Here is a 27,969-nt window from a genome sequence, read left to right as displayed (position 1 = left end):
ATTAATTTCGGCTTAGCATGAAATCAGTCTGGGATCTCCCCGTAACAACTTCTGCTAAGAGTCATCACTGGAATTGAATTTTCAAGACATGAACAATTCTTCCTTTAATAAATTGGCCAAAACTTGCACTCCAACTGTTTAACAAGAATTAAACATCACGTTCCAGCTCTTGCCATGTTAAGTTCATTCTTTCACATATAAAAATAGACAGAGAAAGCAAATTTGTCAGGGTCTTGTGGTTTTATAATGTTTAAACAATGTGGAAGAACATCCCCATCATCGTTTTACTGTCTTTCAACTTGAAGCAGAAGTTGCAGACTGACTCAAGAGGCACAAAGAACTGAGTGTTGAAAAGGAAGCAAGAAACATGTGCAGCTGATACAAATTTGAGCACAGCAAATTGAGAAACCGAATAAAAGGCAGACTGAACTTCTGCCAAAATGGTATTTTGTGCTACTCTGCACAAGCATATACAGAAGAGGAAACAATAATAAAAACAAATAATCTGGAAGTTTTCCCCAGATAATTTGCAGAATAAAGAAGCACAACTCTTTGGCCCTCAGAGGCATGATTTTAGCCAGATATCATTAGCGTGCAAAAGAGTCAAGACCAGCTACAGCACTTCTGTATACCAAAATACAAATTACTTTAGTTACGTTAGTATCAAGGCACTAAACTGGAGCCAGACTGTCTGTCTGTGTACTTCTGTACTAGACTGGTCCATCCACTGGAATGCCTCCTGGGAGACTAGGTAAAAATATTCTGGAAGGACCGATATTTAAATGTTTTGACCAAAAGGAAAGCAACTGGAATAAAGCCCCAAAAGCTCAGTGTCCATTAGTGGAAAAGAGTTATTTAATATTGTATTGGATGTTCAAAATCTTTTAATTTCATGGAAAAATAATACAAACACATCAAACTTTTATATAAAATCTCAGAAAACAAATAGATCAATAGACTGTTAGGCAGTCATTGTGACAGGAATTTGTACGCATGAAGCCTTAAAAATAAGCAAGAAAACAAGCAAAATATATGAATAATATTGAAGAATAGATTTTCAGTGGGTCACTGTCCTGAACAGACTTACAACAAAATCAGCCTCTGGAAAAAGTGGAAATGTTTAATTATGAATATTTTTAGCTTAAAGACACTTCCCTACATTATGTAGGAATCTCAGATTTAAGTTCACCTCTCACCCTCTCATAGGGGACACTTGTTCCCAGGAAAGCTTCATGTGGGTGGCAATGGAAGAAGAGAATACATCTCTTCTTAATAACTATATCTGGCGTCTGCTGAAGGAAAACTCACATACTCCATAGGGAGTTTCTGTTCCATGCTCTCTAGAAGGCAGCAGGGAAATGGATTCGGAGGTCTCAGACAATGAGGGAGTGAATGGAGAGGACAACTGGAGGTCATGAGAGATAGACTATTAATACAGGCAGGCAAAAGCATATTATGAGTGAACTTGGGAATGTCATTGTGGGTGCTAATGGTGACAAAGTTTTTCTGTTTAATGACTGGACAAGCAGAGAGTGAGCAATAAAAAGCTTCTGAGCCCTTTCCAGAGAAGTTTACAAGGTTAATGTGGCCTCCCTGACAACTTTCTGTCATTGGCAATGCTATCAAAAATATCAAAATGCGATCATCAAGTGTGGAATTGTTTTAATTTTTACAATTGGAAATCACATTCTCCCCCTTCTAAGACCACAAGGGACTTTCATTCTTTTTTAACCAATTGCACCTTGAGTCACAGCATTTATCTGGGCATCCTTGCCCTCTGGATTGACCTGGGAGAAATGAATGAAATATAAATGCTTGGAGGTAGACAAAACTCCAGCTTAATCAGCCTTAAATCAGCAAGAATAACTGGAATGCAATGGAACAAAGAATACACACTGTTCACAGGGAATAAGAATGTACCTCATAAACTTTTAACAGATGATGACATCTCCTAACACATGTCCTGTCACATCAACAAATCCTCACTTAAGAGCTCAGCATTGTAGAAAACTGTATCTGCCAACTGGTGCTCAGCTGCAAAAACCATCATCAGCCACACAAGTCATAATGTAACAGCTCATCTGCCAATGTTCATAATTTGCTACTGCAGTAAACAATTAAAAATAGAAATGTACTGGTTTTATGAAGTACGAAGCAGATGAGCAAACGAGCTGAACAACGAGAAGTACTCTTACTGCTGGGAGGCAGCACGGTTTCCCTGAAACCTAACAGAGGTGTAGTGTAGTTTTTATTCTCTTTTCATGTTAGGTCTGACCAGCCCAACAAAATAACCACTACACCGAAAGTCAGACAGAAACACCCACAGGTAGAAAACAGAAAGCCACAGAATATTCCTCTGGGTAATTTTTATATTTTAAATATCAAAGTGATGCATTGACCAACCTCTGGCCAAATCTCTCCCACTTCAGTGGAGTCTGAAGCTATACTCTACCGGTGCCCGGATAAGAAGCAGCAATTTGCTCTGTGTTTTAAATGAGATGTTTACAGCTGCATCCAACAAGTTAAATCTTTCAGCAAATCACTAGTTTTCATTTTAACATGGATATTATAACAACCCTATATAATTCTGAAATCAAATAACTATCACACCATGCAAAGTGCTGGACAAGTATATACCAAGGACAGTGTCCATTCTCAACTTCGAAAGTCCTCAGGCATAAGTCAGAAATCCGTTGTTCTCTTGACAAATATATGACCTGAAACTTGCCTACTGGATCCAGGCCTTCCCACATAATCTCTGCCAGTGAATGTCCCCATTGCCTGTGGGCATGTTGGTTTGCCTTTCCTTTTTCCCTTCTAGCCCAAACACTTGTTAAACTGTAGAAATTTTTTGAAAGAGAAACTGTTTGTCTCCTGGTACCACTACAGCTCTCAAGTGCTCCTGCACTCATACGTTGATCCCTCTACCTGGCCATAAAAGTGTGATGGCCACCTCCACAAGCTGCACCTCCTCTCACTGCATTCCCTGCTCAGCCTGAATTGCAGCAGAGCAGAGAGATGAAAAGTCTAATTTCTGAATGTTTGGGTTTCACCCAGTTACTGCAAGAAATAGGGTAAAGAGTTAGTGGAAAGGGGGGATGGAAGTTTACATGTCAAGGAGTGGATGGGAAAGAACCAAAGGTGAATATCCTTGCCTGTCTGTGCATTCACACTAGCTCTAAACCCAGTATCCCACTCCTTGAAAATACAAAGTGAGGACCTTTAGTATAAGAAGATGCCATCCCTTAAAGCAGTGTTCACATTATAGACTCACATTTCATTTAGAATATTTAAATATGAGGGAAGGGAAGAACTCTGCTTTTTCTGTGAGGTTTTTTTTGTGGTTTCTTTTTTGGGAGTAACCTGATTATGTTATACAAAAATGGGCTCACAAAATACATATGGAATAACACAGTATGCACAGCTGAGCATGTGTGACATTACATGCCTTTATTTTTTAAAATCAGACAGCAAATCACCACAATTAAATAATCTAGTATCACCATTATTTTACACTACCCTGAAATTTTTCGCATTGGAAGTAACAATTTTATACCACCTTTCCAGGATAAAGAGCTCTCCCAACACTTTTGAAAGACCTATCTGCTCACAAGATTTCCACTGAGAACCTCACAATTCATGGACTATTTACTCTCATAGCAACCCAATTCTCATAACAATCCAGACTTCAGTCTGGAATAAGACCTTGTTTACAGATGGAAATCATGCAGAAAAGATAAGGGCCACATCTGCTAAAGAGGTCATGCACCAGGTCCAGCTGTGCTATCTTTCCCTTCTCCCAAGTCTAACCTCTTAGGCACTTAGGCTCAGACACATCCCACCTTAAGTTTAGGCAACACTTCAATGACATGCAAAAGTTAAAGCCTACTCATGACAAACTCTCCCTGTATTCTCTTTCCTACTGCTCTATCCTCCTTGCAGTCAACAATATATATATTTGAGTTTCATTGGTAATTACTCATTAACTTTCCAAAAAGTTCTTCATAAATGTGGCAAAGGCAATCACTGCAGGAAGGAAAAAATCTACTACTTTTATTTTACAGTGTCTGAAAACAAACACATTTCCCTACTACTGTGGATGCCACCTATCAGTCAAAAAAAAAAAGATTTTTACTTAAGAATTCCTTTCCTTTTGCTTCATAGTTGTTCATGACATTTGTTTACTGATGCTGATCTCAGCAGTATAACTACATTAATTTCACTTGCCCTTAAGATACTCCTGGTTTATACAAGCTAACTTTATCTGCTGTCAGTACTACTGGCTGTTAATATGCCATTACTGTTTCTAAGGACTCTGCATGGACTCTGCATGGAGAGTCAAGTTTTGGATTTTTTCAAATATCCCTACTCATATCAAAGTGGGGAACCAAGAGGAATTAAATTTCTGTTGCTGTCTCTAAAACAGTTTTCAACATTATCCATAGATGTTTGTGAGCTACGAATTGTGCTCTGATTTTTAAAACTTTGTATTAAAGTTGACTTAGACTTTACTCATATATTATGTGAGATAGCGCATGAGATGTAAACATCCTAAGGGCACAATCAAAACAAGGATGAAAGGAATGACTGCATCACTGGGGCAATTCAGTAAATTTTGTGGCAGTCTATGGGCTACACTCTAACTGATATAAATGTCCATGTTCGGCTACGTTTCTCTCTTGTTTTGATAATTATAAGTTAGAAATGGTTCTGGCAAAGTCACTGCTGTTACAGTGTTTGAAAAACAGCAGAAGATGAGTTTTTGACAGAGTAGTGAAATGTGCACTGATCCAGCACCATGAAGCTGCAAAACAAGCAAGTCTGTTTTTTACAAAACATGAATAACCACCCTTATCTTAGCATTCCAGAAATTCAGATTTTTGTCTGGGCCTGTGAGCTTTCCTATTAGCTTTCTCTTTTAATAACCACGAAAGGCTGTTGCGAAACACGGGGGACTGGCCCATCTGTGGTTATAATCCACAGGTTCTTGCTTTGGACATTTCTAACCCACTGGCTGGGGAGGTGGGTGTGGAAAGCATTTATCTCATGTACTGTTTCTCACATCCTTTTCTTAAGCATATGATTCTGGCTGAGGTAAAGAGGCAGGAAACATGCTAAACAAGCCCTTCATCGGACATAGTATGGCCATGGTTATGTTCTTAAAAAGAAATACCTTTGCATTAATTTCACTCGAATGGCACAACACCTAGAAAACCACATAGGTACATTCCAACATTCCCCTGTCCATTTTCTTCCTTCCGTACATTTGCCCTAATTTTTTGTTTTACCCAGGCCTTTAGCTCTGCCCCTCCCAGCAGTTTGCTCCTGCAGCTATACGCTGCTCTTGCCACTTGTCCCTTCTCCCCTTGCCCTAGCATCCATTCCCTGGGCTCCCACCACCAGCCTGGGGCGGGGGGCGGGGGGGGGGGGGGGGGGGGGGGGGGGGTGTTGCTGACTCAGCAGGGGAGCTCCTGCTCCTGCTCCTGCAGGCTTTGAACGCCTCTCTCTGCTCTCCTGCTTGCTGCTCCGTGACCTGAACTGCTTTTGGATCTCATTGGAGGGGAGAGGATGAGTACAACTGTCTGCTTGGGACAGGGATTCACTCCCTGGCATTACTCATCCCAGAGCCAGCCAAGGAAACCAAAGATTCAACGGAAAAGCTGGAGTCAAAGAACAACATCTGCAACTGGCGTTGAAACCAGGCTGTCTCCTACTTGCTCATTCTGATTCATCAGTTTCCCTGTAAATTCACCCATTGCTCCAGTTTATTTCTTATTTCTTCCTCTACGCATCCAAATAGTTATTTCCATTTGCCCTTTACCTCTAGTATCTCCCTGCAGCATCTCTTCCAATGCACCTCAGGAATTCATCCTTGCTCCTCTATAAACTCTTCCCTCATTTGCAGCATCTGCTTCAGCCCTGCTTCATATATTGTGCCTAGGGTCTGTGTCTCATTTCTCTCCTTGACATTTTCACATTAACCCTCTGAAAATAGGTTTTACTGTACACTTTCCCTCTACCTTCACTCAAGCCATGATGAACATGGAAGGTGAAAAACACATTCATGTACAGTCTAGATAACCCTGATACAGTGAATCGACGTAGATTTCACGGCTCACGTACCTTGCCATACTTCTGTGCGTAGGATCCTGTAAGCAGCGAATGAAAAACTATGATTGTTTCATCCAAATCCCAAACAAATACACGCTGAAAACAGAAGTGGGGATGATATTATTAAGCAAATAGCATCAAAGTCTCACCACCATCCCACCCAGGGGGCCTAAAAGTCAACTCAGTCCTAAAGTTTAACCAGTCACTTAACCGAGCAGGTTTTCTCCGAAAATCAGCAAGAACAGCGTATCATGCATGGTAAAAAGTCAGAAGGAGAGTAATTTTTGAACTCTTCAACCATTTCTTATTTGTCCTTTAAAAAGCTTTTCAAAAACACTGTGTAACACAGATTTCAGAAACATGATAGAGGTCAAACATAATTGTTAACTTAAGGATAAGCAGTACTCTCAGATACTTCTCTGCAAGTCTTATTGATTCAAGGTTCTTTATTTCTGCTCTATAGCTAAAATTAAATCTTGGATAAAAGTGCTATATGCCACATATAATGTCATACAGAATTTAAATAATATTGTAGGACAAAATGGATTATTCTAACTCAAAAAAAAAAAAAAGGAAAGAAAAGAAAAGAAAATCCTTATATTGATAAGGGGTTAATTTTCACTGGTAAACTATAAAAGACACAGGAAAATGGAAATGCAGGAAGTTACGAGCCTTTTCTTTGAATCATAGAATCATAGAAATGTGTACACGTGGCACTTCGGGACATGGTTTAGTAGACATGGTGGTGTTGGGTCGATGTTTGGACTTGATGATCTTAGAGGTCTTTTCCAACCTGAAAGATTCTATGATTCTATGATCCTCTGCTGTGCCCAGAGCCAGTCAGAGAAGGCAGAGCCGTGGGGCTGGCCAGGGCTGCTCACCCCCGGTGCCGGTGTGGTGGCAGCAGGGCACGCGCGGCAGCGGCGGGCAGCACGCTCCCCTGACGCCAGAGCTGGAGTGTATCACACACACACAGGCACCCTGCTTCCTCCTCCTCCTGTCACTGTAAGGCAACACACTGCTAACACAGGAGTAATAAGACTATAATTACTCCGCTGCTAAGAGGTCACCTGTGTTTTAAATCATCACCCCATATATTAGGCAGATATATTTCTTCACTAAGGCACTGATCTTGCACATACTTAAGTACAGCCGTAACTTCACTGATGTAAGCTGCCTCATTGAAATCCACTGACATTTCTTACAAGCACAAGGACCAGCCTGTGCACAAGTATCTTAAAGGCTATGGCCAGATGATCCTGCATATTTACACTGCATTCATAAATACATGTAATTAAGCTGAGCAATATGTTTGAGATTTTCTAGTCAAAAAACTAAAAGAAAATGTGACAATTTTGAATTTTGAAGTCTCACAATTTTGAGGTTCCATTGCATGGGAAACTGAAAGACAGGCAATCTTAGAGCTAAAAAGTGCAAGGCGGAATCACATTTACTTTTCTGCCTAACTTTGTCATAAAGAACAGAAATGTCTCACTGTACATGTATGTTAAAACAGCAACTAATATCTGTTATATTCAGTTAGCGAGACTGAGTCCATGATGTTTTCTAAAATGCCTCAAGCTATTTCCACAGCTGTAGTTTTCAGAATTTACTTTTCATCAGAAGAAACCTCCACATTATCATTCATCAATTACCACAGGCATACCTCCAAGTCACTGTCCGGTGGGGGTGATGGATTATTCTTCCGCCCTCTACCCCGAGACTTTGACCCAGAACTCCTACATGTTCTCTCATCAAGATCTTTGATTGGCGTGGAGGGGCTCTGCACTGTGTCAAACTCCCCTGTAAAGTCAACCATTCATGGCAAAATTAGTGCTGGATTTTTAAATAATAAACTTTTCTTTCTCATAGCTAGATATGTCTGTATGCGAACTCAACCACAAGATGCACCTAAAAAGGTTGTATAAAATGAGTGATAACATGGTTTGCCTTATGTAGATGGAATCTGCAGATGCCCCGTAACTTTTGACTTTACCAAGGAAACATTATAAACCTTAGCAGAATAACAGAAAGATTAAAATGAAACATATACATGTGCAGACATATACATACATACAAATACACGTGAGCACATGCAAAATATTGATATATCCAAGGAAGATGTATTTTAAAAGTCACACTAATGACTTCTCAAACCATGAAGTGCCTTTTAGTTCATAGAATCATGGAATGGTTTGGGTTGGAAGGGACTTCAAAGATCATCTAGTTCCAACTCTCCCTGTCATGGGCAGGGACACCCTCCACTAGACCAGGTTGCCCAAAGCCCCATCCAACCTGGCCTTAAACACTTCCAGGGATGGGGGCATCCACAGCCTCTCTGGGAAACCTGTTCCAGTGCCTCACCACCCTCACAGTGAAGAATTTCTTCCTAATATCTAACCTAAATCTACTCTCAGCTTAAAGCCATTACCCCTTGTCCTATCACTGCGTGCCCTTGTAAACAGTCCCTCTCCAGCTTTCTTGTAGCCCCTCTTCAGGTACTGGAAGGCTGCTATAAGGTCTTCCCAGAGCCTTCTCTTCTCCAGGCTGAGCAACCCCAACTCTCTCAGCCTGTCCTCATACGAGAGGTGCTCCAGCCCTCTGATCAGCTTCGTGGCCTCCTCTGGACTCTCTCCAACAGCTCCATGTCCTTCTTATGTTGAGGTCCCCAGAGCTGGACGCAGTACTCCAGGTGGGGTCTCACAAGAGCAGAGTGGAGGGGCAGGATCACCTCCCTCGACCTGCTGGTCACGCTTCTTTGGATGCAGCCCAGGACACGGTTGGCTTTCTGGGCTGCGAGCGCACATGGCTGGGTCACGTTGAGCTTCTCATCCGCCAACACCCCCAAAAAAGTAAAAGTTAAAGTAGTTCACTTCCCACGTTTGGAGTTCAGCTCGACTTATTTCCAAGTCATGTGTTACTTCTACCAGAACACCCTTTGGCACTCGGCCATGCACCAGAAAAGCCAGTCAGCTTCCTGCTTCATCTCCTCCTCCCATGTCACCTGCTCTTTAGTAGAGTTCACTTTTTTTTTTTCACCTTACCTTTTAAATGCAATATTCCAGTTACTAACAGAAAGAGAGTGAAGTCATACTTCTTGTATTCTGATCATCTTTAAGTATCAGCTATTGTCTGCTGTCAGAAAGAAGATGTGCTAGAAGGACCTTTTATCTGGCATGGCATAATTGCTCTTAACACTCAGGCCTATCCCTGACTTAGCTTTTTAATCTACTTGGCCTCTGCTAGTAACAAAGGGCTTTAGAGGAGATCACAAAACAGTAGCTAAGTGAGACAGACAGACTGAAGAAGGTAGGAACTTCCCTTTACAAAGTATTTTTATGCCACAGGTCAGTAAACAGAAAATATCCTTACTTCATAACACAGTACCTTCGGTGCCCCTTTAAAACTAGCAATAAATGCAGTTTGGCTAGGTTCCCAAGTGCTAAATGACATAAATCCTCCTTCATCATCTATCCTATTAACAATTTGATTTTTCTCCATTAAAGAAGGAAAGGGTACAGCTTAGATCTGACATCTACTACAGAGTTTGACTCAAGGGAGTAATTGTTTGTTTCTGGGTGACTTTGGTAATATTTGTTAAAAGTGCTCATGATGGTACATCTGCAGAATAAATTAACACTTAGTACAAACATTTCCCAAGAATCACCTATCATGCATCTGATTTAGAGCTGGAATCTGAACATTATTCATTTTTACAAAGGAGCATCACTGTGGTCACTGAAGTCCACCAGGAAACAGAGAAAGTGGCCATCAGATCGAGAAGAGTGATTTTACTGCTCCGTTCTGAACTGCAAGAACACGTCTGGAAAAATGTCTAGTTTTAGGCCCCCAAATACAAGAGAGATATGGACAAACTGGAGTTAGTCCAGGTGAGGGCCACCAAGACAGTTAAGTGGCTGAGCACATAGGAGGAAAGGCTGAGTGAGTCTTCACAGAAGTATACAGAGAAAGGACAAGAAACAACAGAAATCACAGCAAGGGATATTCCTGTTAGATACAAGATAAAAATCCTTCACTTTGAGAGTGGTCAGGCCCTGGGACAGGTGCCCAGAGAGGCTGTGCATTCTCCATCTTTGGAGATACTCAAAACTCGATTGGACACAGCCCTGAGCAACGTGATCTAAGTTGGCTCGTCCATGAGCAGGTTGGACTAAAAGACACACAGAGGTCCCTTCCAGCGTGAATGATTGAATGATTTTGTGATCTTCCCTGAGTCATTCACCTCATTCTCCCTCCACAACAAAGAAGAAAACAATTCTAGTCTAGCAGGCTCTAAGAAGAAAAAATAGACTGCAGTCTCAATTAAGAGTCTGTACATAATGTAACACAATAGTTAAATTCTTAATCTCTTCCATCATTTATTTATACCTTACAGAGAACCACATACAGAAGATTATTAAAATAAATACACCGGTAAGATATATTTATATATCTTGACTGGAAAAATATTGTTGTAGTTTTTGGAAGAATAAGATGTAAACCCATAATGTCACATTCCTGAATGAGAGCTCTAGACATTGTGAGGAAATAATTCAAGATTCAAGGAAAGGGGAGAACTAGAAGAAAGTTAATTCCCGAGCTGATTGGTTAGGACATTTTCCTGGAGAAGGACATATCTAAGTTCCACTGCCTTCTCCAGTGCACACTGATTTATTTGACTGAATGACTGATATATATGAAGTATAAAGGCATATTTTCATGACCCAGAATCCACATCCCTGTACCCCTAAGTGGAAGGTGATGAATCCTCCATGCAACAGGAGGAAATCAAATCTGTCTCTTGACTTCCTGGGAAAGTACTCAAATTATTCTGCTATCACCTGGAAGAAGATACTACTACTTTTTTCTCAAACTAGGCGACAACTAGTTCAATGTCACAAAACCAATGTGCTTCTCTGCTTGCGCAGAGCAGAGCCAAACTTTCAGGCAGTAGCTAAGAAGAGATTTTTCAAAACTGCAATTTGGAAATTTATTCCAGATATCATTTTAAGTAGGTCTGGATATATGCATATAACGTGCATTCTATAGTATTTTCTCTTTCAGCTAAAACTCTTATTTGCCAAGAAATGACGGGAAAATTGAGCAGCAATAATAATAATATGTAATGAATAATGTTCCCATGCTGTTTTCACTTTGTCCCAACAGAATGGAGAGAGAGTTCTTGTTGACTAATCATTTCTATTCCCAGCACGGTGTTGATGTCAGTAAGGACACTGCAGGCAGTGGAGTGATCAATAAGGTCACATTATCTTCGTTCTTTCTCTGTAAATCAACAGCAAAATATACTTTGGCAAATGTACAAAATGTACAACAAGATGCTTCATAACCAGGATCCTCGTGCAGCAAAAACCTACACTGGCTTCAAAAGTAGTTCCGAGAGTACAGGAGTTCTGTACAAAAATATAATTTCCTAGATTTTTGTAACAGAGTGGAAAAAAATCCCCAAACAAAACCCCAGAAATGAAAAGCCAAAAAATTAAATAAGTGAAAATGAATGTTTAGATTGTTACCACAAAAGTCTTCATATTTATAACATTTCAACATTTTACAACAAAATGAAGACTCATTTCTACAGCAATGTATTAAAACATCTGTTCTCAATGACTGTGTTTACTCTAATCTACCAAAAATAAAATATATAAAAAAGCCCTGTTCTAAATCTTCTCTGAAAGTATGCAACAACTGAAGTAAATAACTTCAATTTTCATTTAGCATTACCCAGTACCAGTTGCCCCAGGCTTCTGTTTGGGTCAACACTGTACATGATTGCTTAATTATCCATTAATTGGTACTGCAACTAATTGCGTACCTTGTAAGTTCTAGATATTTAAGGCCAACTTTATTTCATTACTGTAATCTCTAAATCAGAATGAGCAGCTGTCTCTTACTTGAACGCAAGGTATGCATCTATTTTAGAACTGCAGAAGTCAGTAGTGCATGTTTTTTTTGAACAACTGTAGGCTTAATTGCTTGATTTGCTTTTTACCAACAGCAGGCTAAAGAACCAACTGCATTTTCTTATCCTCTGTTTGCTTTAGAAATTAGGTTAATGCTGATAAAAGGAAAACTTATTAAAAATTCAGCCATGTAACATAAAAGAATGTGAGAAATTCTAGTACCAAAGAGTACGGAAAACCTTGTAACTCATGAAGAGTTCCTACTGCAGCTCGTATTAGACAGTAATTTTTATTGCAATGTTTGAAATATTTTAGCTTTTCCAATATTCAACACATGCCTAATAAATATACTTCATAGCCATCTCCCACTGGAACTATGAGCAGCATCAGAGATCCAATAAAGCACGAGGAAAATGTTAAAACCAGAACATGGAATGACCACTTTATCACAGATGTTCATACACATATTCATACACTGGCTCACGTCCAGCATGAAGCCTTCCATGCTGTGGAGACCTCGCAGAAGCTCCAGTTAGAGGACAGGGAGCTACAGCACCACTGTTACAGAAGGAGGTGGTCTTTCATATCCAGAACATTGTTTCCCACCTCTAGTTTGATGCGAACATCTACTCCTCCCTGTTAAAGCACAGTTGTGCCACTTAACCAGGAGAAAAGAGGTGTGGGCGGTCTGCATATAGACTTTTGCACTGTTTTGCCTAATGACATCTCCTGGAGAAGCTGAAAGGGTGACTTCACTGTGGGTACCAAATTAAGAGCGACCATGGTCTGCTGCATCCCAGTAACCGAATTGGAGCTAATATCCTACGATATCACTTTGCCTAACCCTGGACATAGGAAGGTGAGGTGCCTAAACATGAAGCTTTTACCTAGGCTCCCTACAGACCTATTTCCTCTGCTAGAAGTTTATCCACCCTAGATTAAATGTACTGAGGTACTCATTGAATATACTCAAATGTACTCATCTCCTGAGGCAGAATCCCTTAAGGATTCTCCTGACTTATACCAATATGAGATGACGTGCCCCTGGAGGTATCTATTTGTCTCATGGATACTCTGTGGTAATGAGTGCACTTTGAAAAAAATCTTAATGTAGGGCAGGTACAATGCAAACAGAGAAGTCCGTGGGAAGGGCAAGGAGCTGAGCCTTACGCGGATGTGGGATGGATGAACTTCTGAGCCCCTTCATACTCTCCTTATGGATCGACTTTTGTTACATATTCTTAGCAGAAAGAGCAGCCAGAAGATGGCTTCAGCATTACAAACCTCTTCTTTCCTGGCTTGTAATGTGTCATTGCTTGTTATGAGTAGCAGAAAGAGTAAAGTCTGTTTCAATTTTCATCTCATTTTCTTTACTTGGTCAATAAATAAAATCGTAACTAATATTAACTCTTGATCTGATGGGGCTTTATTATGAAAACAAGAAATCCTGTATGTGTGGAGAGTACTAGAGGCTTTGATTAGTTTTTTGAATTAATAGCTAGCAGAGATGGCAGAAGAGTGAAGTGCCTCGCTGTATTTAATCTTAGGTTTTAGTTGGAGTAAGTCTTAAGGACCGAGCAATAAAGGCCTGTTAGACAGCAAGTGAACACGGTATCTGAAGTGATCTCCAAGAAACTGCACCTCACTGACGGAAATTTATTTTTACAGTGACACAGAAGGGCACAGGCATGTCATGTATTTGCAAAGTGGGTGTTGCACTCTCAGCAGAGGGTCACATGATCAGTGCAACACTTCACAGAAATAAGGAGTGTGTGGGCAGATTTGTAAGTTCAGATGCATAAGCTACTTAACAGGAAAACAAGTTCATATGCTTAAACAACCCCACAAACAAGAAAAATCCTTACTGTTTCGTAGATGTGAAGCCTTCAATATTTTTTCAACCTGCTCGAGCTATGTAAGAGTCCTTTCTTTTCTCAATGTTATTCATTACTAAAGGAGTTTGTAATACATGGTACATTTATACAACATTTCTAGGAAACAGATACACAAGGGAGAGACAATATGGGAAACACTGATTTTCTCAAATAAAAATACGGAGGAATAACAAAGGAACAAAGAGACATACACAGAACATGTGCAATTACCAAAACATCAGCTGTGAGAACTCTTCACACTCTTAAAATACATGATTTGTGTCTGTTATGGATGTTCTGCAACCGCTAAAATTTCACTTGATTTCAAGTTACTTCTTAGCTTTTTCTTCCTAAATTTGCATCCTGAGACTACTGAATAACGTTTTACACTTTCATCAAAACCCAAGGGAACGTGTATCTCCCCATATCCATTCCATACCATACCATACCACAAACATACATGTGCACACGCACATGCACACACACGAACACTTTAAAAACCAGCCTGAGGAAAACAGCTGGCAAGGAAAAAATTCTACACATGCAATTAAAATTCCAACTTTTTTAGTAAATTTAAGCAGCTTATATGAAGTATGAGGCCTTGCTTATATTTTTCTATACAGTATTAGCCTTCCTTTGTACAAATTCATTGTTATAATACATTGGGTTTTGAACTATACTTTTCAGTGAGATGTTGCAGTTGTTAGGATGAGAATCGGGGAGATTTATGCAACGAGTTGATTTTGCGATTCAATCCCCTTTCCCCCCCTATTCAGAGCCTAACGCAAGCCCCAGTTCGCTAGTCTTTTTATAAATGCTCGCAGCCTGTGGGTAAGGCCGACACTACCCACGCTGCTGAGTGAAGCCAGGGTCCCTGGAAGAGATCGGTCTAGCACCGCTGAGCCAGGCAGCTGGCAATCAACAACCTCTCCCACAGACACGATGCACAGCCTTAGTGGGCTGCCTAGGTTATGAATATATGACCCAATACTCAGCTAGATCTTTAAGAACTTCCTATATAACACAAGCAATACAGGAAAGTGAGCGTGAATAAGCAGGCTCTGTTCGCCCAGTAAGGATACCGTGGCTGTGAATTCCTAAACTAGCCTCCCAAGATCGTCATAGCTCTGCACTATACTGTGCATCATTTCACATACATAGTTTTAACTTTACTTTAGTCCCACTTATATTAAATGGGGAAAATAAATTGGTGAGATGTTCAGGAACTTAGAAATCTAACATGACAAAAAAAAAGATGAAAGAAATCTATGTTAACATGTGTGTTTGCAGAACACATAGAATGGAGCAGATACCTGACCGTGAACTGGGTTATAACGATAATGAGAAAAAAATGAAGAGCTGCCATTATCCAGCAGCAGGGCCCTAAGAATAGAACTGTGTAACAAAATACGGTGTTGTAGTGGATGTGCACAAGAGGGCAGAGTTGGGCAAGCAAATTCAGTCTCCAATGTCTCCTAAGAACATTCTTTTTGCAACTTCAGCTACTTCAGTGCTATTTTTTTTGAAGACACTTGTACTAATCACCAACTGTTCTATTTTTAGTAACCTAAATTTGTGAATTAGCAAACACAACTTGTATACATTTGAATAAAGCCCACGTACTTCTGCTAGCATGATCCAGGCATATTTAAATGAATGCTAGTATCTTGTTTAAAATTCTTTACAGCAATACTTCAGATAAAGTGGATACAGGAATGTTCCACTGTCAGTAATAGGAGAGCTCACTGAACTTTTGTTTCAAAATTTATTAAAGGTTTGTTACTGTTTGGTTGTTTTCGATACTAACAAATCCCTACCAGACTGTTGTAACTTTTTTCAGGCCTTCTCCTTCCACCAGCATCTCAGTCTGCAAAGATCTTTATTTAACTAACAAACAAACTAAACAAACAAACAAAAAATCTTATTTTGGCTGGCTTGCATGACAAAGTTTCCTGAAAGGCATGAGCATAAAATGTCAATATTCAAACAATATGGATATGGAAATCTAAAAGTACAGAATAAAATACAAAAATTGTTTTCACCTGAATGTAGATCTGTACCTGGTTGACTAGTCAGGCCAGGGAGAGAGTCCTGCAACTGGTAGGTTGATGATGATGAAGTGCCATCAGCCGTGTTGTTTGAGGTCATATATGCACCATATGTTGATGCTGAGTAATACTGTGCATATTGATTTTGGCCAAAAGCTGTGTATGATGGATAATCCTAAAACACCAAATGCAGCAGAGTACTTAATTAAGTAGAGTAACGTGTGATTTTCCCATTAAGTATTTCTAAGTGTGCAATCATATGACTTTTGCAAGAATTTTGGAGGGGTTAGTTTAGATTTTTTTAAAGGATATTTAACATTTTTTCATTTAAGGATATTTACTAAAAGACTACAGGGAGGTTGGTGAAGTATTTAAGTGCCAAAAGATGCAGCCAGGCTGCCACTGGGATTTTGATCACTTTCCACAGAAAATAGCATTGAACCACGGTGAGTCTTATTCAACATAACAGATCTAAATTAAAATAACATGCTATCATTGGAGTTATAAAAATCTTTTTGTAATGGACAAATTATGACAATTTGACAAAAATGTTAGTATTTATACCTGTTGTGAACTACTGAAGTTTGTAGAATTTGAAACAGAGTTGTTTGCATAAATAGTGGACGATGGTGTAAAACTAGAACCTAAAATTAAAAAAATACAATTAACTGTGAGAAATTGCTTGTGAATCAAAATAAAATTTTAAATACAATATTCCATGTTAAGATATAGACGAATCAGAAGAACAAACAACTTTTATATTTTGTTTAAACAATAAAATATGGTAATGAAACTTTAAGAGAGATGAAATGCTACTTCCACACATACAGACATACATTCCTCTTCACACCATGCACGGAAGGTATTGGCACTAAGTCATTACATGGATCGAGAAAGCATTTTTCAATTTATTGCAGTGTCTCACGTCTCCTCAAATATTGTTTTTCTCTTTTGCCTTCATTTCTAAGTTCTAACACTTTAGCGTCTGTTCATTTATGAAACAAAAAAAACTTGTCAAAGAATATTTTAATCACCCAGGTGTTTTTAATCCATCTGTAATGAGGCATGTCCTTGTTTTCAACAGAAGTCAGATGATTCAGATTGTAATTTGTAATATTTAAAAGATTAACTGCTGTATGAGAAGCTTAAAAATAATCCAAATAAAACAGGTTATCAATGATCAAAGGGAAATAAGTGAATTAATAATTGAATAATAAATGAGAATTAAGGAGAAATTCTAACAAATTATGTTAATTCAAAGAGAAACACGTATCAAATGATGTCATACTTAGAAACATGGAAACAAGGAAAAGTGACTTGTGTACGCTAATAAATACAATAAATGCTTCCAGTCCTGCCGTGTGATTTCACCCCATAAAAAAATGAAGGTGCAAATAGAGACTGCATTGCATGACCAGATCCAAATTAACAGACGACCAATACGAATACATACATGCGTATCAGTACTGGAAAAAGTACTTAGCCTTAAATTTTAGAGGTAAAAGTATCTGCCGATGGTAAGCGTACTTGCTGGAGCTCACGAAAATGAATGGAAAATCTTATCATCACTATGAGGGAGGAGGGGGCTGTCGGCAGCGGTGGACGGGGCGAGCCCTGACGGCGGTGGCTACTCACCTGGCATCTGGTAAGAGTAGGGTGCTTGGCCTGGCTGTGGGGTGGAAAACCCTGGGCTGTAACTGAGGCACCCACTCTGCAGTGGTGATTGGGTCTGCGAGAGCCCACTTTCCGTCTTGATGCCTGGCAACATTACACCCAAATCTGTATAAGAAATTAATTTTCAACTGATTCTTCAAAAATATTTTCTTACAGTTGGGAAAATAACATTTAAAAAAAAAAAAAAAATTCACGCCGGCATTGCTCTTACTTCTACAAAAGGTGAAGTAATAAGAAGTCAAATACCGTAAGTGGGCAAGCTGTACGGCTGTCCTGTCTGTGAGTAGGCTGTATAGACCGCTGGTTGCTGCATTCCTGAATACTGGGTTTGTCCGGCATAGGCAGACATTGTTTGAGCTGCTGGTGTAGAAAGAATGTGTGGATAGGGCCTAAATATCAGGAAAAATAGCATTACTGTGGCAACAAATACTTTGTATGTTGATTCAAGCAATAAAGTAAAGAAAAAGGCTTAAAGATGTCCAAAGGCAGTTTATTATTCTGCCAACTGTTCCTCTTCTAGGATTTATTCCATCACCCACTGAAATAAGCTGAAAAACACTCTGGCTCACGTTCCCCAGGGCACGGTGAATATTTTGTGCTGTCCCATCGCTACAATTTAATTCTCAAGCTACTGTGCCCAGCTCTAGGTGGACTGTGCCACCGCTATACGGCTTTATACAGACTTGACCCCTTTGAGCCAAGATCAGCCTGCTTAAATCAGAAAAGCTCTCATGCTTTTTTAATCCAGTGGAGGGAAACTTGGACTAGAAGAATAAAGGAAAAACAGAGGTGAACATTAAACCTACTACATGCAGCCGTCCCCTGTGTACGGTTCTGCTTCAACAGACATCTAGCCTCTTGGCTTCAACGGGAGATGGATCATGCCCATTGAGAGCAGCATGAAAAATATTGACGGCAACACTTTGGTAACCAGATGGGCTTTAAACATTTGGAAAATATGGGCTAGGAAAATAGAATGGAAATAAAAATGGTCTTTTATTTATAAATACTGGGGTTTTATAGAAAGATTGAATAAAATCAAGTTTAAAATTTTTGCCCTCCAGAGTTGCAAAAACATACAGAGAAACATTTGTCTTGGATTGTTTGTAAGTCAAATAAGACTTTATGGATGAAAAGTTGTATAAACACACTCTGCAGAATTACGCTAACTGAAACCTGACCGTTAAAAGCCATGACTAAATTTCAGATTCTAATTTTTTTTTATTTTTTCTTTCTAATTAGTTCAGTACAGTTGGCAGCAGTTACTATCAGAAAAGGATTACTCATTAATTTAGATGCCAATAAATTATTACAGTAGATTAAAAATTCTATTAAACCTTGTAATGTATTTGGCCAAAAGTATCAGATATAGTTTGCCAAAACCTGTTTTAATTGGAATAAGGTGGACTGTTCTTAGTTGAGGCACCTATTTTCTGTATCAATAAATATTGGCTATCATGATATGAATCCAAATTTGTTAAAGAAACTTGAAAAAGCCTAATCAGCTACAGTTTCAATGTTTTCTCTCTGTCAAAGTCACAGAAATCAAATACACGGAAACAAATAGATGGCACACTAGAATCAAGCACCCTTGTACACAAGACTGATGGTAGGACAAGCAAACTAACAGCCTCCCAACTGCAGCAACTTCATAGAATATCTTTGATGCTTTTTCCTAAAGTTCCCACTCCTGGATTCATGTGACTGCCCAAGAGTCTGTTTTCCTCAAAGAAAAAGTTTTCTATTCCTAACAATGCCTATTGGCTTAAAAATAAGAAAAAAAAAAGAGATCAAAAGCTAATCCAATTTATTTGATTTTTAAATCTTATGATACCAGAGAAGGAGGAGGAAAGGGTGGTTCATGACCATGGAATGTTTGGAAGCATTTGGCAACGCTCGCGCTGGGAGGGGCTGTGGCAGGGCTACCCCTCAGTTCGCATCTTGCACTTGTAATTGTGATTTCTAAATATAAACTGTCTTCTGCAAAATATGTCTGTCTACATTGCCAGCACTGTTACGATGCTGATGTCTGAGAACGTAACAGTCTGATTTTTTCCTTCTGTTGTGTGCAGGTATTCACGGGTATTTCTTGTGCAGCAATACCGCGCTGCACAGAGCAGGATCTTACTCTGCAGCCATGTGAGGGAAAAAAAAAAGTTGGAGAGAGAGCTATAATGGAGTCAGCACTGAGGCTTAAATATTTTCCTTTCTCTCTGTCTCTTCTGCTGATGAACATTTGTTTGCAACAAACCACACAACTGCCTACAGCCAAGGTCAATTCCCTATAAAAGACTAGAAGAGGTGCAGACACTAACTTGGAGGGATATATCTGCGGAGAGTACTGGTGCGCTGATCTCGGGCTGTAGCCGCTACTTGTTATTACTGCAAAACAGAAAACAAGAGTACAGCAGTTAGAAACATCATGAGAGCAATACCGCCTAACAGTCTGAACAGCAACATTAGCAGAGCAGCTTATTGACATGGGCAGCTTTTCAACAAAGTAGATGTCACCCGAACTGCAACATCTTAATACTGTATTAGAAAACTCCCAAATCATTCATCGTTGTACAGAACTCTCTAGTTGGGATGGGTATGTCATGCTTTTTCAGCTTGACTGACATGTTTCTGACTATATTGCAGAGGCTGCTTCATACATAATCTGAACCACACACCAAAGATCTTTCAAATTTGCAAGGTGTATTAAAATTGGTAGTTAAAAAGAATCTTGTGATTTAGCATATGGAATTGCACAGGATTGAAATAACATACACGTACTTTTAAAATCTCACATTAACAAGTTTAATTTTAATACTGGGTAGGAAAAATATATTTTATATGAGTGTGGTTAATTTTAGTCAGCTTAGGTGATGGAAGATACCAGACTGACTACTAGAAAACAAATACCTTTCCTTAACAACAGGCACTAACAACAACATTTTTATTTCAAAAGTAAGCATAAACAGTCCTGGCTAGTAGCCATCAAAACTGTGTATGTCTATACTATTCACAGCTGCATTCTTCCAAGAAAGCTAACAGAACAATAGTCATATCCCATTAAAATTTCATTCAGAAGCGGTGCTCACACTGGATTAATTCCAAGTGTTTGGAAGTTTCTCTTTCCTTTTGCCATCTGTCTTGACTAAGACAGATGTATTCCAAATATATGTACTCTAAAGTGTTGAACCAATCCCTTCAGAGCAAATCCATACTGGGCAAACATACAGAGTGTCTTTATTAGGCCATCTGCTGTTCATTCACTTTTCAAAAGATTAAAGTAGTACACAACGAAGCACTGGAATTTCTTTAGTCTAATCAATCATAGTTGTACTTCAAAGTGTACCCTCTTCCTGAGTTGTTCATAATGGTAGTAGAAATGAACTTTCAGAATTATAGAAGTGACAAATAGGTTTAGGTTCCTAACTATTTTATGAAACATGATGTATTTCTACATCCAGGCCTAATTAACGTCTTTGAGATCTATTGCTTTGAACATATGCAGAACTTCATATTTTTAAAGCAAGTTTAAATGCATTTAGAACATGCAGGACTTAAAAGGAAAATACAGTAGAAGAAAACAATTAGCTTCTTTTTTATATGTGCAGTTGAGTATGGCTTGAAAATAAAGAAGAATTGGATAATAATTTTTGGAACATGTGCCACCAGATTTCATAAGAGCTGCTGATTGAAAAGATATTGAGGGTTTGCCTTTGATGGAAGTCTGCTGAATTTAATTTTGTGTGGATATTCTTTTTTTTTTTTTTTTTTTTTTTGAGAATGCCTTTCTGTGGTTTAAGCTCAATCCGCAGAGTGATCCACTTGGTGTGCATACAGCTATTCCCAGTGCTAGACAACCTATAGCTGTATATATCAACAGAATCAGTCCCCAGAACTCTAAAGGACGCTCTCAGTTATTTAAGGCTTGAAGAGTAATTAGTCTTCCCTGTTGTATCCCTACGACCTTTCTAAAGACAAGCGATAGCTAACAGAGTGACCTTGGTGATTCTCAGGGCAAGGAACTTTTGTGATCCATTATCAGCTTATCGATCTTTGCCTTTACGGCTCCACTTTTTGTCTGATCATTTGCTGGATGACAGCTCACTTGATTAATCAGTTTAGTTAAAGCACATTTGCTATTACACCACACCTGATGTAAACTACAAAAAATGAATGACTGTTCACTTAAATCACTTGAGCTATCAAAACCTAATGTTTATCAGCAAAAACTGTCCTGTCTGCTTTTTTACTCTTTCTGAATATACCTTATTTTATAGATTCGGACAAGAAAATAAAATACTTTGGTTTGTATTTCCTTTTTTTTTTTTTTTTTTCAATTTCCCTGATGATACTAGCAGTTGCAGGGAGGAGACAGAAAAAGAGGCAAGTGCCCCCAAAGTAAACGGTGTAGCTTTCCAAAGCCTGTTCCTTTCACTCTTTCTCTGGTAGCTTGTCCCACTGATTTGTGTACTACATTTTAGACTCTGAGATGTTTGAGAAACACAGGGTATAAGACCTACCATAAGAGAATATTATGGCTGAGTAGAGCCTGTGGGCTATGCCTGTATCTCATAGAACAGATTGGTAATTCTAAGGGTTATCAAACCGAAACAACTTTCACTGCTGGATGGCCTCCTAACCCTACTTCTGAGGGTGGAGGAGATGGTGGAGGCACGTTGTTATGGTTTTTATAACTGCACTACTTCATATAGCCATTTATACGAATGAGGCTAAACACTGTTGCTTATATTAAAAACAAAATCAAAACATTTTCTTCTCTAAAAAACTCTACTATTTATAAAATTCCACTACCTGAATTTACCAGAGGAATGCTCTTCAGGGCAGGTATAAGGCCCTTGATTTCTCAAGTCTCACTGTGGTGCTGAGGGCATATTCCAGTCCCCGCTAACATTGATTCACAGAGGGGACAAGAAGCTGACAGCCAGCTCTTACCAGTTACCCTGTTAGCTCAACTGGCCAAGGTGGCTGTGGAGAACTGAAATGACCATACACGGTTCTGATAGCATGTGTTGGGTTCAGTATATTAACACAGGCTGGAATTTTGTATTTTTTCATTATGCATCTGGAAAATTCTCTGCAAAGAGGTTAGTTAGGTTAAAAGGATCTAATTTAAATAACAAATCAAAAGGTCTACACACAAGGGGACCAAATGTAGGTTATACAGCAGTGGCGTTTCCTAACTTCGCCTTTATAGCTTTCAGAAATTGTTTTCTGTATCCTTTTTTGGGTGTAATAAATACTAAGTAAAAAGGATGATGAGAACTTCAAATGTCTATCACTGCGCCATTAAAATGATAAACGGTTCTCAAATTAATCCAGCACTGTAAGCAATATAAACACAAGAATGCATGCACTCACAGAACAGCAGCTGCAGCAAATTCAGAGTATGAAAATGCTCAGTTCAAGGCTGTTCAGCTCTCCACATCCTGTGAATACCCACCCCAATGGGAGGCTGCTGCAGGACCACAAAGCTTCGAATCGAGTACAGCGATATTAATTACCCCCTGTCATTCTCTGAAGAAAAAGGAGGAGGAAGAGGGGTGCGCAACGTGACTCTCCACGTGGGTAACCCTTGCTAACAGGCAGAGTTTCTCCCAGGGGCAGCTCTGCAGGACGGAGGAACCGGAGCCCTGAGCGTGGGCTGCAATAGGTGAGCTGCAGCCCTGAGCAGGAGCGTGCCCAACGGCCTGGGCAAGGACACTGTGGCAACTGTCACTCTGAATTCAAGACATCTGTGTGCTTTATTTTTCAACTTTTCAACCAAAAATCGGGGTTCCTCACAGTTACCTGTGAAGCCTAGTCTGCGTCTCCTGCTCTATACCTCGCACAGTCTGTGTGACCATCGCTTTCCGTGTTACAGCTGGTCATTAGGGACAGAGCCGGCTGCTTTACACCCCACAGGGCTTCTTCAGCCTTCTGCTCAGCTCCAGGACACGTCACGGGTTTTGATTGCCCTTGGAGCACAGAAATCAATTTTAATGGGTACGATATTTGAAGGAGAGGATTTATGCATGGCAGACTCTCAAATGTGTCTCAGCACAAGGATTTCTCTTTTCACCCATGTCTCATTTCATAAAATATTTAATAACATACCTAAATCCTTCCCTGCTCAACAAAGGATGCTTGAGTCCTTCTGACCTATGCTTGTATAAGACAGAGTAGGTGATATCCCTATATGTCTAGGCATCCTCACAAAATGAGCTCACAGGTGCTCTGAAAGCTGCAGGAAAGTACGAGCATTATCACCTTGTCACAGTTGGGAATAACACACGTATGTAACTGATTATTAAGAAAAAACACACTGTTCAGTGTTGGGCTTTGTTATGCGTTATTTTCAATTGCAGCTGGTTTGCTTGAAATGGCATCTTTCTACTAGTCAGTATTTATTGTCATTGGCAACCTATTAAACTTCCCAAACAACTAGTTAAGTTAAAAAGTCAGAGAAATACTTCTTCTGGTGAGTTTTTATTGTTCCTTAGCACTTCTTCCACAAAACGGAGCCAACCAAATTGTCCGATTTGCGAGTACCAGTAAAAGGCAAGTGTGAAAGTAATGGATTTACTCTCTATGACAGGCTCAGTGCATTATCAAGGCAGCTCACTCTGATGAAGAAGACTGCACATCACCCAGACAGGCAGACTATTGATTTCCCACTGTGAATGACCATACTAATTTAATACTTGAGCTTGTGGCCTAAACTGAAAATCAGGTTCGTATTTCTTTTGAGTACGCAGGTGGCTAACAGACAAAAATTATTGTGTAAGGCTCAAATTCCTGCCGCCATTTTTTGGAGGCACCGATTGTTTCCAGATCTCTGAAGTGTAGAGATTTCAACACTTCTTTTGAAGTCAGTGGGAGCTAACGGGTGAGTGGCACCTGGGGAAATCGAGCTGTTACTTAGCTATCTAAACCTGAACTGGAGGCTGCAATTTTTGGCACCCCTTCATGAAAATGTTGCCTTAGCCATGTTTTACACATGGAATCCAACTCAGATGTCTTAAATATATTTCAGAACCTGATAAAATTTCACCAATGATGACAAAATCATATATATGGTTGGACATTTTATAATCTGTAATCATTACTAATACAATTTTAGGATAGAATAACAACAGAGTGAAAAAAAAAAGCTAATTTTTAGCCAAGACTATCAATTTTTTTATGGAACTTGTTAGACTTTAAGTTGATGGGGTTCCTTTCAGTAGAATCATAATGAAGACAATGTTCTAATTTTTTCTAATCAGAAATACTACGTGCTTGCTTTACATCTCACAAAAGACCTTCTCTTCAGGCACTAAATTCATTCTAAATACTTTTCTGAATAACCAACTTTGGAACATATCTGCATTTACTGATGCCTAAAAAACAATTCCAGAAACATAAACGTAATTTTTAAAGCATTTTCATTACACAGAAACATTGTGATTTCCAGAATACTTTAAATAGGGCTTGACTACCAAAGTATCAGTGTGGAGCGGTGATGCCTGGCTTCAGTGACATTTCAGTCAGGCCATCACTGAACTGGTATTTTCAGATGCAAAATTTATTCTGCCCCCTTCTTCTTGTTAATATTATTATTAGCAGGATTCAGCTTAATGATTAGAAGGCAGATTATCTACTTTTCCACAGTTCATCACTTTTTAATAATTTATAGGAATCTACTTAAAAATTTCTGTTTGTTTGAATTTTTTAAGAAGAAGTAACTGAAACTTATGGTTATTTAAAGTACAGACTTTATTTTCATGGAAAGAAGGTAGCTTATGGCAATCTTGTCAGTGTTTAAACTAACACGCTGCTCATAGGAATAGAGAAATTAGAACTGAAATATAACCCTTAAGATTTTAAATTTTACAAATTAGAACAGCTGTTACAAATACAATCCATTTTTTTCTTCCTAAGATTGTACAAGACTAACACTAAGAAAAATCTACAGTACAATAATAACATTATTACTATAATATTTTTGCATACAGTAACCATCTAAGGCATCATTAAAGCTTCTTTAAGATCATAGCTCATGACAAATGTAGATTTTCATTAACATTAATGAAAAAACTATCATTATTATTATTATTATTTGGTATTAAAATATTATTTTATTGTAGTTTTTTAAAGATTGCTTCCATGCAGTGAAATGTTCATTAATGAAGGTTATTAAATGCTATACTGATGCACATCTAACAATAGGTGATCTTATTATGGCTTTACCTGACCCAGTAAAAGTGTCAAGCGATCCATCTCCAGTTGTTGTTGTTGTTTCACTGCTGTTCATGGGTTCTGTTTTGACTGCAAGAAGAGACACTACATAGAAGAATAAGTAGACATGAGATTTTACTTCTGAATTTATACGGGAGTCTTCATGCCACAGCCTCGCTAGTGGTAGTCCAGCTAGAACAAGCATGCGGTGCAACAGCTTCAACCTGCGCTCCACCACCGTATTGAGACAATCTACACTTGCTCTGTCCGCAATGGCCATGCATCTACACAGCTTTTTATCTGTGCATTCGTCTATCTATTGGTTTTAGCAACTGGAATATCTTCCAGGGAGATTTCAACCTAAACCTAATTGATTTTAACAATTCCCTAAGAGTAGCAGAGAGGAAGGAAACATTAGCTGTCAAGGGATGTAGCACATAACAAAAATAGTTTTGCCTGACAAGTGAAACAATAATAATAATATGGTTTCATGCTCATATAGAAGCAAATTACTTTCACAGTGCCAGCATTCTGCCTTTCCTGTTCCCCTTTTACAGAGTCTGTGGGGGGCTTTTTGAGCTAGGTCACCAGCAAGCAATTTTCCATAAATGAAGAGAGAAGTTTAAAAGAAAAAAAAAAAGCAAAATAACTAGAGTAGGACACAAACAACAGCCACGACAAGTCAGCTTCTAACTTAGAGGTTACCAAACATTTGGGTCTACTCTGAACTCAAATTATTTCTTATAGATCATCATGCACTCTTACCATCCAAGCTATAACTGAAAGCATCACAGAGGCAATCTAGATTTTATATTTTAATATGTTACCTGAACAGACCATCTGGCATGGACTTTTGTAATGGAGTTTGGGAATTACCCTTCTAATTGATGTGGTAAGAAACAGCAGTACAGAATACACTGCAGGTTTGATTAGATGTTTCACTGACAACATGGAAACCATCAACATATTGTCACAATGGCTTTGCGAAGGTCAGTTTGGGGTACGTGTGAGCATTTATCACATATATATCAGCAACTTGCTTATAGGTACCACAGGACCGGTCGCTGCCCGGGGGCGCAGAATGAAGTGTCAGTGAGGACCTGCACGGGCCACTACCGCGGTCATACGCCAGGTATGGAAATGCCAAGGTCACAGTATGGGATTTTTGGAGAAGTCTTTGCTGTGACAGGCGGGCTGGCAGAGCCCCCCAGCAGGTCTAACACATGCCAAGCGAAGACGTTTTCTGCCAACTAGTTACCTGACGCCTCTGAGGGACATCAGCTAAGCTGACTGAAGCTCCCGTCTGCCAACACCACTGCATCCATGTTTGACTTCACGGGCAATAGTAAGGGGAGGGAGGGCTTTCATGGTCTGAGCTGGCAGTGTATTTACAAACTACGGCTCAGATTCAAGTCACCTAATCTATAAACGAGGTGCATACTAATCTCCCTTTATGTCCGGTTTAGAAAGAGGGGTACTCCGAGAGGGCGATTCAGTCCAAATACAGCCTGAGCTGCCCTCAAGTTCATCATCCCTCTTACAGTCTGTGGACGAACAGGTGGTGGATGAGCTACATAAAGGATTTGGTTTTCTCATGGGAAACCACTGCCCACAGAACCACGCTGCCGTTCCTCCCTGTGTCTGTGCGCACAATGAGGAGCTCACCGGGAGCTGCACAGCTACCCTTACAGCCGCCTGCGACGGGCCCTGCCTCTCCTACGGCATCACACCCCATTTCCGGTCACGCTGCTTGAGGGATCTTACTTCAGTAAGTCATACGGGATGCTGCAGATGTCTACAACTGCGCAAGTGACCTACACTGAATTCAAAGGGACAACTGCCAAGTTGGGAACATTTGAGAAATTGGGATGTATTTGTCTCCGTGACAGGCAGAGTGCCCTGCAGTGTCGCCGGTGCCCCTGTGCTAAGGAAAACAAGTTGCCCTTTCTTACACAAGTTATGCAGTTGTATCTTCCCATTTACTGTGAGAAATTAAAAAATATTTGAATGTGTGTCTTTTAAATGTAGACTTCTTTTCACTATTGTTGCTCTTTAATAAAACTGCCACACCCATACATTCTCCCCGCAAGCAGCAGGATATTAATTCAATATGAAATCATCAGGGAAGAATTT

At 39.4% G+C, this 27,969-nt stretch overlaps 1 protein-coding gene across 18 annotated transcripts in view; it reads right to left on the bottom strand.

Moving 5' to 3' along the window:
- The window catches only part of EYA4 (EYA transcriptional coactivator and phosphatase 4), a 159,124-nt gene that overhangs the window by 20,159 nt on the left and 110,996 nt on the right, over window positions 1-27,969 (bottom strand). For 10 of the 18 annotated variants that reach the window (XM_054822053.1, XM_054822051.1, XM_054822050.1 and 7 more), the window contains 8 exons: window positions 25,849-25,941; window positions 19,941-20,007; window positions 17,872-18,014; window positions 17,587-17,730; window positions 16,516-16,595; window positions 15,946-16,126; window positions 7,778-7,914; window positions 6,124-6,207 (listed from right to left, as the gene is read on the bottom strand). In XM_054822053.1, coding sequence (XP_054678028.1) covers window positions 6,124-6,207; window positions 7,778-7,914; window positions 15,946-16,126; window positions 16,516-16,595; window positions 17,587-17,730; window positions 17,872-18,014; window positions 19,941-20,007; window positions 25,849-25,941 — 929 coding nt within the window. The remainder of the gene's footprint in view (window positions 1-6,123; window positions 6,208-7,777; window positions 7,915-15,945; window positions 16,127-16,515; window positions 16,596-17,586; window positions 17,731-17,871; window positions 18,015-19,940; window positions 20,008-25,848; window positions 25,942-27,969) is intronic. The other 8 variants (XM_054822054.1, XM_054822060.1, XM_054822059.1 and 5 more) reach the window with 4 other exon arrangements.

Source organism: Grus americana, chromosome 3 (assembly GCF_028858705.1).
Source record: "Grus americana isolate bGruAme1 chromosome 3, bGruAme1.mat, whole genome shotgun sequence".
Taxonomy (NCBI): domain Eukaryota; kingdom Metazoa; phylum Chordata; class Aves; order Gruiformes; family Gruidae; genus Grus; species Grus americana.
The sequence above is the reverse complement of the archived record's forward strand: the minus strand, read 5'-3'. Positions and strand labels throughout refer to the sequence as shown.